The sequence below is a fragment of the Bactrocera neohumeralis genome, unplaced genomic scaffold (genome assembly GCF_024586455.1).
Source record: "Bactrocera neohumeralis isolate Rockhampton unplaced genomic scaffold, APGP_CSIRO_Bneo_wtdbg2-racon-allhic-juicebox.fasta_v2 cluster09, whole genome shotgun sequence".
NCBI classification, from domain to species: Eukaryota; Metazoa; Arthropoda; class Insecta; order Diptera; family Tephritidae; genus Bactrocera; species Bactrocera neohumeralis.
In genome coordinates, this window is record NW_026089622.1 from 139,720 (window position 1) to 154,295 (window position 14,576).

The 14,576-nt window shown below is 34.9% G+C and overlaps 1 protein-coding gene across 1 annotated transcript in view; it reads left to right on the forward strand.

Moving 5' to 3' along the window:
* The first annotated feature begins 1,296 nt into the window (after positions 1 to 1,296).
* Positions 1,297 to 14,576, forward strand: part of LOC126763917 (ER membrane protein complex subunit 2-like) — a 109,347-nt gene continuing 96,067 nt past the window's right edge. The window contains exons 1-2 of the mRNA XM_050481687.1: positions 1,297 to 1,484; positions 1,597 to 2,005. Of these exons, the coding sequence (XP_050337644.1) occupies positions 1,451 to 1,484; positions 1,597 to 2,005 (443 nt within the window). The 5' untranslated portion in view covers positions 1,297 to 1,450. The remainder of the gene's footprint in view (positions 1,485 to 1,596; positions 2,006 to 14,576) is intronic.

Genomic DNA, 14,576 nt, shown 5'->3' on the forward strand with positions numbered 1-14,576 from the left:
GCACTTTACACGTCTTTAGATGTTAAAAATATATTTTCTATCAATTATATACACGTAATTATTGATGTTCTTTAATTAATTAATTAGAGAAATGGTTTTTATTGTTATTCATATAAAAATATGTAAAACTTCACAATCACTTTACTTCAACGCAAATGGCAAGGTAATGTTCGAAATTATGGCATCGCTGTTGTAAATTCGAATCTATTAATTCATGCACTGATCGTGTTCGAATTATCGATACTCTCGATATTTGAGTCTGAACGAGAATTGATAAAAATGGGAGAAATACATAATAGAAAAATTTATAATTCATTATTATTGCAGAAAGAAGAAGAAGTTGGACATAGAAGAATTATGAACGCCGGGGTGTTGGACCGACCACGGTTATTTTTTTTCGAGCGCTCAGACCCGAATATTGAGAATATCGATATTTTAATTTCTTTTTATTTTTCCAATTATTATTTTCCTTTTATGTATTTCTCATTTTTACCAATTCTCGTTCAGACTCGAATATTGAGAATATCGTAATTTTAATTTCTTTTAATTTTTCCAATTATTATTATTTTTCTATTACCTATCTTTCATTTTTATCTATTCTTGTTTAGTCTCGAATATCGAGAGTATCGATATTTCGAAGCCGATCGCTGCTTGTATCACTAGTACCCAATTGAATTTCGAACAGTGATGCCATTTATAGCGTAAATAACGTGCAAAATCATAATATTTCTTTTTGTTTTTATTACAAAAAAACATAAAAATAGATAACGCTCCATATATATTCGTGAATCGGAATTAAAAACGAATTTTTTAAGACATTTCCCGTGAAAATTAGTGCACGTTTTCGGAAAAGTCGCTCTGCTGAACATTTACCTTAAAAACAAATAAATTTACCAATTTAATTTATTTTTGCATAAAAAAATTCACTTTGAACAAAATATTAAAATTTCATTGAAGTGCAAGGTATTAGTTCGGCAACAACGCAATTGTGTACATACGAAATGGACAGTTGTGTCGTTTTGTGTACATGCCGGCCATTGTTATGTCGCTGACTTCTTACAAATGTTCATGTAGTAGGATTCATGTCGTGTCGCTCTCTATGTTCAGAACGACATACACAAAGTTTGAAAATATAGAAATTGCCCAACATTTCTATCAAAGCATATGCCCGAAGCAAAGCCAGGAAAAAGTTTTATGTGAATCAGTCATTTGTGTAACAGTTTGGTTAACAGTTCGCTGTTACACAAAAGAAGATTAAAACCAAAAGTGAATAGGCCTATAAGGAGCAACAACACATTTCGTGTATAAACCGAGACATACCAAATAAGTTCTGTACGCCATCTTTCGGTAACATAGCCTCCTCTTGCGGCGATGTTCGAGTCTAATAAATCTGACGTTTAAACAATAATTTTTACTCTGAACATAATTGTTCTTGAATTTCACATACACAATGGCGTATAATTTTAAAGAAATGTGTTGGAAAGGTTTTGTGAAAATTTTTGAAATATTTAAATAATTATAAAAGCAATACAAATTATTTTCGTGTTTTCCCAATTGTAGATCATACCAAAATATTCTCTTTTTTATTATTGGTAGATGTTCGTGACCAATTTCGGAAGTGGCGTGAGGACAATGAGCGTCGGAGTGATGAAATAATACAACTATGGGAAGCACTGTTGGAAAATCATGTGCAAAAAACTGGCAATGAGAGGCATATTATATTGGAGCAAGTACTAATTGCTGCATTCGACACTTCTCGATTAGATATTGCTGGGAAATGCATTGAAACATTAAGCATAGAATTTCCTGAAAGCATGAGGGTTATGAAGTTTGAGGCTATGCGCTTAGAAGCTTTGCAGATGTATGAAGAGGCAACTGATTTGTTAGATGAAATTATTTCGAAAGATGAAACAAACGCTGCTCCCCGTAAGCGTAAAATAGCTATATTAAAAGCAAGAGGAATGAGATCAGAAGCAATTAAAGATTTAAGTGAATATTTAAAAACGTGAGTATATGCTATCATTGTAAGTAAAATTAATACGTTTGTTTATATTATATTATTTGCAACATGTTCGGCTATACAAATACAAAGGATGAAAACAACAAGAAATATCTTTGCCACTTATACCCACTTTAAAGAATGTTGTGTGAATTGAGTGAGCTCAGTAAATTTAAGTAGATTTCCCACTTAGAGTAATTAAGTATGGGGCACGATTCCTATTACTTTGGCGGTCGAGAAAAAAACACGTATTTCGGTAAAAATGGGGTATGCACGGATAGGTCGGCGGCACAATTCCGATTTATTTGGCGCCGCGATTTGAAGGTACCGTTGGAAAGAGGAAGTCCTCGAACATTTCAACAAGCTATTTTACCACATTAAACACACTTTACTCACATTTTTCATTTCAAATAAATTAAATTAATCTATAAACTTTTAAATAAATCCACACTTTACACTTTTATCAGTTTTTTTTTACCGAAGAAATCTTTATTTTAAAAATTACATTTTACACTCGTAGTGAACATTATGTGTGTGCTAAAAATTACGACGAAATGGAGCGCTGCCATGTGCCAATAAGGAAATTCGCTGAAATTCCTTTTTTTCCCAAAAATTCCTCTATCCCTTCATACGGATATGTTCTTTATTTAATTTAATAAACAAATAAGTAATATTATATAATAATATATGTACCTATATGTACATATATATATGTATGTATATAGTAATATTATATAATAATATTATATATATTGTCACCTAATATACAAAACAACGTATTATCAAAAATAAATGGAAAGCGCTGAAAGATATAATAACCAAAATTTAACCATTTTATAACGAAAACTCAAATTTTGTTTCAATTTCCGTGCAAGATAACCGAAAAATATAACCACTTTTTAACGAAACTCAATGTATATTTTTTATTTTAACGCAAAAAGGAGTACTATGCGAAAGTACTTCAGTCACCCCTGGTATTGGCTCGACCAGGGTTATTTTTTCAAAGCGCGGCTGAAGGCCGACAATGCAAAAAAGAGTACTACGCGAAAGTACTTCAGTTACATAAATCACATATCCGGTATATACATACATATTATGTAAAAAGTATTTTTGTTTTATAGTTAATATGGGAAAAAGAATCACGTAAAAAAACAAAGAAAAATTGTTAAAAACCTACATATTTGCTGTTCAAGATGTGGCAAGGCTCGTTTTCCTCATAATTGTAAACAATCTAACCTTTTCAACGATGAGTGTGCTAAGTGATTTTTAAATTAATCAATTTAGGTAAAATATAAGCAAATAAAAGTGAAATGTGAACTTATTTTAATGTTTAGAGTGTATATTTAAATATACAGAGTGAAAAACGTGAAAAAATTTAGTGAAACATAAGAAATACCATGTGTTATTAGTGCAAATTTGTGAACTTTTAATCGTGAATATTTAAAAAAAATAAAAGTTATTTTTATATTATTTTTGGATATTTCTTCTCTGGAGAAGCTCCCCTATCCGCACATACCCCATTTATATGGAAATTCGGTTTTTTTTACCCCTCCGCCAAAGTAATCGGAATCGTGCCGTTTTTTCGGGTGATTCTTTTTTCTATATTAACTATAAAAACAAGAAAAAACGGTAACTTCGGCTGCACCGAAGCTGATATACTCTTCACAGATTACATTGGTGCCTTAGAAAATAATTTATACCAAATTTCGTAAATATATCTTGTCAAATGCAAAAGTTTTCCATACCAGCATTTGATTCCGATCATTCAGTTTGTATGGCAGCTATATGCTATAGTAAGCCGATCTGAACAATTTCTTCAGATATTACATTATTTTTACAAACAATAACTCATACCAAATTTCGTGAAGATACGTTTTCAAATGTGAAAGTTTTCCATACAAGAACTTGATTCCGATTGTTCAGTTTGTATGTTAGCTATATACTATAGTTAACCGATCTGACCAATTTCTTCGGAGATTACATTGTTGCCTTAGAAAATAATCTATAACAAATTTGGTGAAGATACATTGTCAAATGTGAAAGTTTTCCATACAAGAACTTGATTCCGATCGTTCAGTTTATATGGCAGCTATATGTTATAGTTGCCCGATATCGGCCGTTCCGACAAATGAGCAGCTTCTTGAAGAGAAAATGACGTTTGCAAAATTTCAAAAGGATATCTTAAAAACTGAGGGACTAGTTCGTATATATACAGACAGACGGACGGACGGACGGACAGACGGACGGACAGACGGACAGACGGACGGACACGGACGGACAGACGGACAGACGGACATGGCTAAATCGACTCAGCTCAACATACTGATCATTTATATATGTATGTACCTTATAGGGTCTCCGACGCTTCCTTCTGGGTGTTACAAACTTTGGACACACTTAATATACCCTGTTCAGGGTATAAAAAGTACTTTCTACATATGTATATGTGTAATATGTGATTTATTTGACTAAAGTACTTTCGCATAGTTCTCCTTTCTGCGTTAAAATAAAAAAAATATATTGAGTTTCAGTCGAAACCGTGTTGTCATACCGTACGGCCGCATTTTTTTTCTCTCGCTAGTGCTGTTGTTGAGCATCTGCATTCTAACGGTGTCTGTGTTATAACGCTACTTTACAGTTGTGCACAAAAAACTTTTTTACTGTTATTTTCTCGTTGTGTTTATTTCTTATTGTTAACTTGTGCTACATTCCTACATTTTTGCATACATAAGAAGTAATATTTTCACAATGCCCCCTGGGGCCAACAATCTGGGTGATAATAGGTTTGCCCTATTATCCTCAGCCCAGAAGACTAAAAGAAAAAAACCTGATCAATCAACGTTGGAACTATATCCGGAACTCCCCATAACAAAGAAGGATGACCCCAAATACCTCGTCATTAAGTCGCGGGATGCCAGTAAACCTATTACATCCATCTCCTGTTTCGCGATTAATAAAAGTATTCAATCTATCATAAAAGATATTAACAACATCTCGTCATTTCGCGATGGCAGCCTACTCCTCCTTGTAAAAAATCAAAAAATTGCTGATAAATTCCTTTTCACTAAGAATCTACCCGGTGCAGGTGCTGTTGAAGTCGCCCTTCACAGCACCCTTAACTCAGTCAAGGGCACAATTTATGCCCCCTTTATTTGCCAACTTAGCGACGATGAAATAATTGAAGGTCTCAAGGAACAAGGTGCAGTCCATAAGTTTAACAAAATGGTTAAAGGCGTTCGAGTACCTACTGGTGCCGTATTATTAACATTCAATAAATATACACTTCCTAACAGAATTGAAGTAGCCTGGAGAACCCTAGATGTCCGTCCGTACTACCCTAATCCTATGCGCTGCAAAACTTGTCAGCTATTAGGACACACCGCTAAACACTGCGATAAATCTCCTTCCTGTGTCATTTGCAACCTTCCTCCTAACCACTCTCCACCTTCTGATTGCACCAAAGTTTACTGCGCTAACTGCGCAGGTGAACACCCCTCGTCCTCAAATGCTTGCCCTAAATTTATTCAATCGAAAGAAATATTAAAGATTAAAATTATACACAAATGCACTATGCGGGACGTCATTACCATGTATAAAAATCAAATTCCCATAACCTCACATTATTACTTTTTCTTTATTTTTCTATCCATGTTATCCATCCTTCAGTGGAATATCAACGGATACTTAAATAATTACATGGAACTCGAACTTTTAATTAAAACATTCAACCCCTCAGCAATATTATTAAATTAAACTCATCTTGCCAACAATATTGTAGCTCATACCCCCAAGGCATATATAGGTTATTTTTATAACCTCCCCAGCAATACCACCAGCAAACGGAATAGCCATTCTGATCAACAGAAAAGTACCACATAATACCCTACCCCCTACTCCTTCAAACATCTCCTCCCTCTCCTTAGAAATTCTTTCTCCTTATAAACTCATCATTACTTGTGTCTATTCCCCTCCTAATGAATCTTTCACTTTAAGTGATATCTGTCATCTCTTCCCGTCTAGAACTACTCCTTTCTTACTGGCCGGTGATTTTTACGCTTGCAGCCCACTTTGGGGGTCTTCCTCAGCTAATCCGAAAGGTCGAATTATTGAAGATGTTATACTTAGTTCTAACTGCATTGCTCTTAATGACGGTTCTCCCACCCACTTTTCCACTCACTCTTCCTCTACACATATTGACCTATCGCTTTGTTCCCCATCCCTACTCACCAAAACCGAATGGCTCCGGATCGATGACCTACATGGTAGCGATCACTTCCCCATTCTTTCTAAAATTTCCTCTCCCCATCATGCATCCCGGTTTAAGACTAGAGTATGCTTTAAAACAGACTTGGCTGATTGGGATAAGTTTGAACATTTCTGTGAATTTCATCCCGTCTTTTCCCCATTTCGTCCAATGTGTGGAATAGTGAACTTTGTGCGTTTAGGCAATAAAATATCTAATGCGATTTTTCGTCGTAAGGCGAAAGTTCTCTGTTTTCAAAAGTTCACTAGCGAAATCAATTCCTCTTCTAACCCAAAAAAGATCTGGGCTGACATAAGGAGACTGTCTGGTTTAACCTCCTTTTCTCCGATTTCTCTCCTCAATTCTCCTCGTGGCAATCTTCTATATCCGCAAGATATAGCCTTAGAACTTGCGCTTCACTTTTCCAACGTTTCCTCGGATTCCAGTTTTTCTCCTGAATTTTCCTCCAGCAAACTGTCCGTTCTTTCCTCCCCTTACCTGCCTCCCTCGAACTTGTCTTCTTCAGCTAGGTTTTTAGATTCTGATATATCCATTCTTGAATTCCTCTCTGCACTCTCTGTAGTTAAAGGCAAAACCCCTGGCATTGATAAAATATCCTACCCTATCATTAAACACCTCCCACCCTTCCTGCTATCCCGTCTAATTAATCTTTATAATAACATCCTTCGGACAGGCAACTATCCTCTGCTTTGGAAGACCAGCGCTGTCATTCCCATTTTAAAACCTGGTAAGCCTCCCTGCGAAGTCAATAGTTATCGGCCTATATCCCTCCTGCCTTGCCTAGAAAAACTAATGGAGAAAATCATTGATATCAGGCTATCCTGGTATGCTCAATCTCACAATCTTGTTCACCATAACCAGTTTGCATTTAAGAAGGGGCAGGGGACGTTAGACGCTCTTCTGCATCTTGACCAATTCGTCTCTGATGCATTATCCCACAAAAATCATGTATCGATACTTTCACTTGATTTTTTAAAAGCTTTTGATCGGATTGGTATACACGTGGTATTATGGCAGCTTAGAAAATGGAAAGTCGGCTCACATATACTTATATAACTTTGTTAAATCTTTTCTCTCTAAACGTAAAATTAGTGTACTTGTTTCTAATGTCCGATCCTCTATACTACCTCTTGATAATGGAACACCCCAAGGTTCCCCCCTTTCAGTCATACTTTTTACTATCGAATTTGATGAAATCAGTACAATTTCATCTGTCTTCCCTAATATCAGTCACCAAATCTATGCTGATGATTTAGTATTATTTTCTAATGCCTGCGATTTGTCCGTTGTTACGTCTTCCTTTTCTAAAATCTTATCCCTCTTAATCCATTGGTCCGGTTCTTCGGGCACGTCAATTTCTTCCTCTAAATCTAAGTTATTACATATTTGTAAGAAACATTGTAATACACCCACACTTACCGTTAATAATATAAATTTAATCTGTACAGATAGTTTTAAGTTCCTAGGCGTAATATTAGACTCTAAGTATTCATTTAAGCAGCATTGTCAATATGTAAGAAAAAGACTATTTGTTATTTTAAACATAATCAAGTATCTTTCATGTAAGCGCTCACTCATTGGCCCGGCTCTACTGGTAAAGGTCACTAAAGCTCTCATCTTATCAATAATTAATTACGGCTTAGAAATATATGGACACCATTGTAAAAATCATATCAAGTTGCTTGCTGCACCGTATCATTCTGCTGCCCGTCGTTCTATTCGTGCGTTTCCAACATCTCCGATAAAAAACATATTGCCTGAATCTGGACTGCCTTTTTTAAAAGACAATATGGAAGACAGCTTATATAAACTCTATCCTAAGCTCATAATCAATCCCAGTTTTATTCTGAAAAAGGATTTCCACTCAGCTCTGACACGTATGCGATCGCTAAAGATTCAATCATCGTTATACAAATGCACCATGTTTGTGAAAGTAAATGAGTTACCGCATAAAATAGCTTTACCTTGGAGTATTAAACACCCCCGTGGCGTGTGAGTGTAGCCTCATTTGTTTCTGATTTAGTTCAACAACGAAAGAACAATACTTCTAGCAATGTTTATAAAGCCCACTTCCTGAAAGTAACAGCTCCTCTCCAGCTCCAGCTGGTTGGAAACTTCTATTCACAGACGGATCAAAAGGTACTCACACCTCCTTCGCTGCAGTTAGTGAAGATAAAACCCTATTTCGTATGGCCTGCTATTTTCTTTCTGTTCAATATTTACAGCTGAAGCTACCGCAATTCTTAAAGCTGTTCAATACTCAAAGCTAAACAAAGGAAAATAGATTATCTGTACTGACAGTTTATCCTGCTTTCTAGCTTTAAAAAACTGCAATAACTCCAATTACATCATTTGCGCCATCAGAGACATTTTGATATCTCTTCCACATAAACTCAGAATTATGTGGGTTCCCAGTCACTCGGGTATAATTGGAAACATGCTTGGACACACTATCATTACCAATGCACACCTTCTGGATGGTAGTCGCATCAGCCAATGTCCCTTTTGTGAGTCAACGGTTAGTGTGCTACACCTACTCGTTTTTTGTCCTGCTCTGGACAGCCTCAGACTTAAAAACTTTAACAATGATGATCCTGTTCAGTTTTTAATGAACCCAACTATTAGCAACATATCTAAAATTTACAGTTATCTGAAGGATACAGATCTCCTTCGTTGTATTTAAACAAGTTTCTAATTTTTCCCACCAGTCAGCCGAAAGCCTATGATGCTAGCGCTGCGTACTTTAGTTTATATAATAATTTGTTTATTATGTAAGCTTTAATAAAATAAAAATAAAATATTGAGTTTCGTTATAATGTGGTTATATTTTTTGGTTATCTTGCACTGATATTGAAACAAAATTTGAGTTTTCGTTATAAAATGGTTAAATTTTGGTTATTATATCTGTCAGCGCTTTCCATTTATTTTTGATAATACGTTGTTTTGTATATTAGGGGACAATATATACTACTGTGCCCAAAGGTGACATTGTATTTTTTTTGAAAATTGTTTATTTATTCTTCCAAATCAATTTCATCCCCTTCAAAGTAATCCCCTCCCGATGCAATGCACTTATGTCAACGGATTTTCCAATCTTCGAAACACTGGTTGTAGTCACTTTCCTGGATGACCTTCAGTTCCGTCTTCGCTGCGGCTTGAATCTCCTCTATCGTATAAAAACGGTGTCCCCGGAGCTGTCTTTTGAGCTTGGTGAACAGCCAGAAGTTGCACGGTGCCAGATCAGGTGAATGCGGTGGTTGCGGAACGATATGGGTTGAGTTTTTGGCGAAATGATCACGAATTACGAGGGCAGTATGGGACCATCCACCAATTATCGTGGTGTAAAAACCAAGAATTGTCTTTCCACAATTCCGGCCTTTTTAGGCGGGTAGCGTTACGCAAACGACGCATAACGTTCAAATAACATTCTTGTTGACTGTTTGACCGGTTGGAAGGAATTCATAATGCACAACACCACGATAATCGAAGAAAACAGTCAACATGACTTTGATTTTTGAGCGACTTTGGCGCGATTTTTTTGTCTCGGCTCTCTTTTGGCACGATATTCGCTCGGTTGATCGGTTGTTTCGGCGTCGTAAGCATAGATCCAAGTCTCATCGCCAGTTATAATGCGTTTCATGACACCCTGGTAGTCGGAAAGCATCACACACTTCAACGCGACGCCTTTTTTCCAAAAAATTCAATGTTTTCGGTACCAGTCGAGATTTGATGCGCTTGAGGCCCAAAACATCCTTCAAAATGGTATTGGCTGAGCCTTTCGATATTCCAACTTCATCAGCAAGGTCTCTAATTGTTAATCGACGGTTTTTCAGCACCAAATCTTTGATTTGTTGAACGTGAGCTTCGTCGGTTCAGGTTGATGGTCGCCCTGGACGCTCTTCGTCTTCGACACGGTCACGGTCGGCTTGGAACTCACTATACCACTTGTAAACATTTTTTTTAGACATAGCCTCATCACCAAAGGCTTTCTCCATCCTCAACGTACCCGCAGCAGAAAATTGATTCCGTAAACAAAATTTAATGCAAATTCTTTGCTCAACAAATTTCGACATCGCAAAAAACGAAAAACTTACTTTTAGCAGCTCACAAAACGTCACGTATCTCAAACACTAATAAATATTTTGACATGAAATTTGACATAAATGTGACTGACAGTACTACCAACCTAAAAAAAAAATAATTCTCCATATCCTTCGACGCACGCAGTTTAAATTCAAATGTCACCTTATTTTTTGGGCACAGTAGTATAATGTTATTATATAATATAACTATATAATATTACTTATTTGTTTATTAAATTAAATAAAGAACATATCCATGTGAATGGATAGAGGAATTTTTGGGAAAAAGGAATTTCAGCGAATTTCCTTATCACATGGCAGCGCTCCATTTCGTCGTAATTTTTAGCACACACATAATATTCACTACGAGTGTAAAATGTAATTTTTAACATAAAGATTTCTTCGGTAAAAAACTGTTAAAAGTGTAAAATGTGGATTTATTTAAAAGTTTATAGTTTAATTTAATTCATTTGAAGTGAAAAATGTAAGTAAAGTGTGTTTAATGCGCTAAAATAGTTAGTTGAAATGTTCGAATTTTGGGAATTTTTGAACTTTAAGGTCGAATATCTCGTAAACTAAGTGTTTGCGGTACCTATAACCCTATATATTTTTTAATCAGGAGGACTTCCTCTTTCCAACGGTAAACTAACCGTTTGCGGTACCTATAACCTCGTATATTTTTTAATTAGGAGGATTTCCTCTTTCTAACGGTACCTTCAGATCGCGGCGCCAAAGAAATCGGAATTGTGCCAAGTTTCTTTTTTATTTTTATGACACAATGCTGCTTCAACCACCAGGCACGATTACGATTTGGCGCCGCGATTTGAAGGTATAAACGGAAAGAGGAGGTATATATATACCGTCCTCAGACTTATAGTTTTCGAGATATTTGTATTTAAAGGGTCAGTAAAGTAATCTGGTCTGTTTTTTTGACATTTTTATACCCTGAACAGGGTATATTAAGTTTGTCACGAAGTTTGTAACACACAGAAGGAAGGGTTGGAGACCCTATAAAGTATATATATTAACGATCAGTATGTCGAGCTGAGTCGATTTAGCCATGTCTGTCTGTCTGTCCGTCTGTCTGTATATATACGAACTAGTCCCTCAGTTTTTAAGATATCGTTTTGAAATTTTGCAAACGTCATTTTCTCTTCAAGAAGTCATTTGTCGGAACTGCCGATATCGGACCACTATAACATATAGCTGCCATATAAACTGAAGGATCGGAATCAAGGGCTTGTATGGAATACTTTCACATTTGACCATGTATCTTCACGAAATTTGGTATAGAGTATTTTCTAAGACAACAATGTAATCTCCGAAGAAGTGTTGCCACATATTGTGTTTTGAAAAAATTATCAAAAATTTTCTGTTTAAGATATGTACTATATAAAGAGACAATAGAACAAATGGTTTTTGTATCTTATGTTGTTTGACAAACAAAGATAAAAAAAATAACCTTGATCGGTCCAACACCGGGGTGTTCATAGTTCTTTTGTGTCGAACTACTTTCTGCACTAGCGGCCTTCGGCCGCGCTTCAAAAAAATAAAAAATAACCCTCATCAATCGAACACCTATATTAATCAAAAGGAGTGAAATACTGAAAAACTTTGGATTTTATAATAAATTTTTTCTATTTATTATGATGTTTCTACATATATGTACATATGTATATATGTATATTCAATGCTAAATTAAATTTAAGTTAACGAAAATCGTTAAAATGAAAATCAGGATCGTTGATGTCAACCGCGTCATTTTTATCATCAGTTGATATATTATCCACTAAATCTTGTATAGTTTCGTAACGCAACCGTTTCGATAGAGGAACAATATCAGTTAAACCCTCGGACTCTACTGTAAGTACTTCCAGTTTTTTTAACTCCATTCCTTCCTGAAGATTTCCTTCTACATAGCTAGGATAAACTTGCTTTATATCCAAAAGAAGTAGCCGAGCCAAGGTCATACTTGTATTTCTTTTCTAAAAAAATTTGACGATAGTCGTATACAGCCATGTAGTGATGTAATAATTTCTGACATTGGCGACTCTTAATTGCACTCTTGAACAAACGATTCTGACATTCGAGGTATTGTCTGCATTCCCTTTCTCCACACACTCACCAATGCTATGATTGGTGGTTAAGCAAATAGTACTGTCACGGAAAAGTTTACTAAAGTCATCAGTACAAATTCGGGATGTACAAACTTTTTAATAAAAGGCCACAAAACAACAAATTATTGCTAAAATTTCCTTCGAAGTCAAATGACACTGACATCCATCGAAAAATGTAACTCGAGCTGAACTTATGCTCTGCCTACAATGTTTTGCTCCTTTTTTTCGTTGGCTTTGAATTACTCCTCCAAATCCATCCTAAATTTGATCTTTTATTTTCCTCTGGTCCCATTGCCTCAAAAACTGTGACGATTGCTCATTGTTTTCAACAAGCCTTCCAAGAGATGAAAAAATTGAAAAATTCGTTAGCTTTGAATTTAAATCCGGATGAGGAATTTTAAATTAATATAAACGCAAAAATCGAAACTTCACTCACTATAAAATAATCACCGATAATAAATTCCAACGGAGTAGAAAAATCTAACGGAATATTTTATTGGAATATGCATTTCATATTCAGACTTTGGGAATTGCCAAATAGTAAGAAAGCCAAAAATATTTGGGTTTCCATTGGTAATATACATGAAACCGGTATTTACGAAGTTTTGTATCATAATAATTTTCTCTATTTCTTAAATAATATACTGTATATAATGCATATGTATGAATCAATAGTTCATTTTGAATCATTTATATCTCTAAAGATTAAACAGAAAAATTTTTGATTATTTTTTCAGGACACAAAGTATGGCAACACTACTATTTGTCATAAATGTAAACACACAAATCTCTTGAAAGTTTGAATGTGCAAAGTAGTTTTTAAAGTATATTTATTTTCTTAAAAAATACACAATTAGTATAAATTTTGGATATATTTGAATGTGTACAGTAGGGTGTGCCATTTTGAGGCAACCTTTTTTTTCCACTGAAAAACAGGCTCAAAACTTTCGAAATGTGTAAAAAAAAGTCACTCAAAAGATGAGCTCTTAAGATTAATATTAAGAGGTGCCTCTTTCAAATTTTCTGTTTTCCATATAAATTACATGGAAAAAAAATAATTTTTTTTGTGGTGGTTATTGTGCGGAGGTTATTATATGTGCACGCGATGGCTGCCAGTAGGGATGGTTAACTCGATTCCGATTCTACTCGAAAATCGAGTTTTCTCGTAAAATAATCGACTTTTCGAATGTCAAGAATCGATTCTTAATCGACTTCGACTACTGAAGATAAATCGATTATTTTACGAGAAAACTCGATTTTCGAGTAGAATCGGAATCGAGTTTACCATCCCTACTGGCAGCCATCGCGTGCTCATATAATAACCTCCGCAGAATAACCACCACAAAAAAAAATTATTTTTTTTCCATGTAATTTATATGGAAAACAGAAAATTTGAAAGAGGCACCTCTTAATATTAATATTAAGAGCTCATCTTTTGAGTGACTTTTTTTTTACACATTTCGAAAGTTTTGAGCCTGTTTTTCAGTTGAAAAAAATAGGTTGCCTCAAAATGGTACACCCTAGTGTACAGTGTAATTAAATATATATTAATTGAAAAATGCGTGAAAAGTGGGTTAAACATAGTGAAATAACGAGCATTACTTTTACAAATTATTGAACTTTAAATAGAAATATCTCGAAAACTATGAGTCTGAGGAGGGTATATTTTTTTAATTTTGAGGACCTCCTTTATTCATCCGTACCATCAAATCGCGGCGCCAAAAGAATCGTAATATTGCCAACCACCAGGATGCATACATAAGTTGATTACTGCGCAAAATTAGAGTGTAGTCCATATTAAAGACAACGCTCAATCTCTTAGAACCAAACAGATTTCGTGATCACTACACACTCTACATTATTAAGAAGTGAGTGAAGAATAAGGCCAGGGTAATGATTCAATAAGCGCACCACATATGTAAATACTTAGGGAAGTTATCGGTTATTCCACCTGATTAACGATAAATGAAAGCGGACTATAATTAATTTTTACAAAGAATTATTGATGTGAAATAAAAAATAAATACTGTTATAAATAAATGGTATTATCAGAAAAAGATTTTCTCAGAATTTTACTAATTTTCTAATTTAATTTCTAACTAATAATCAGTGTT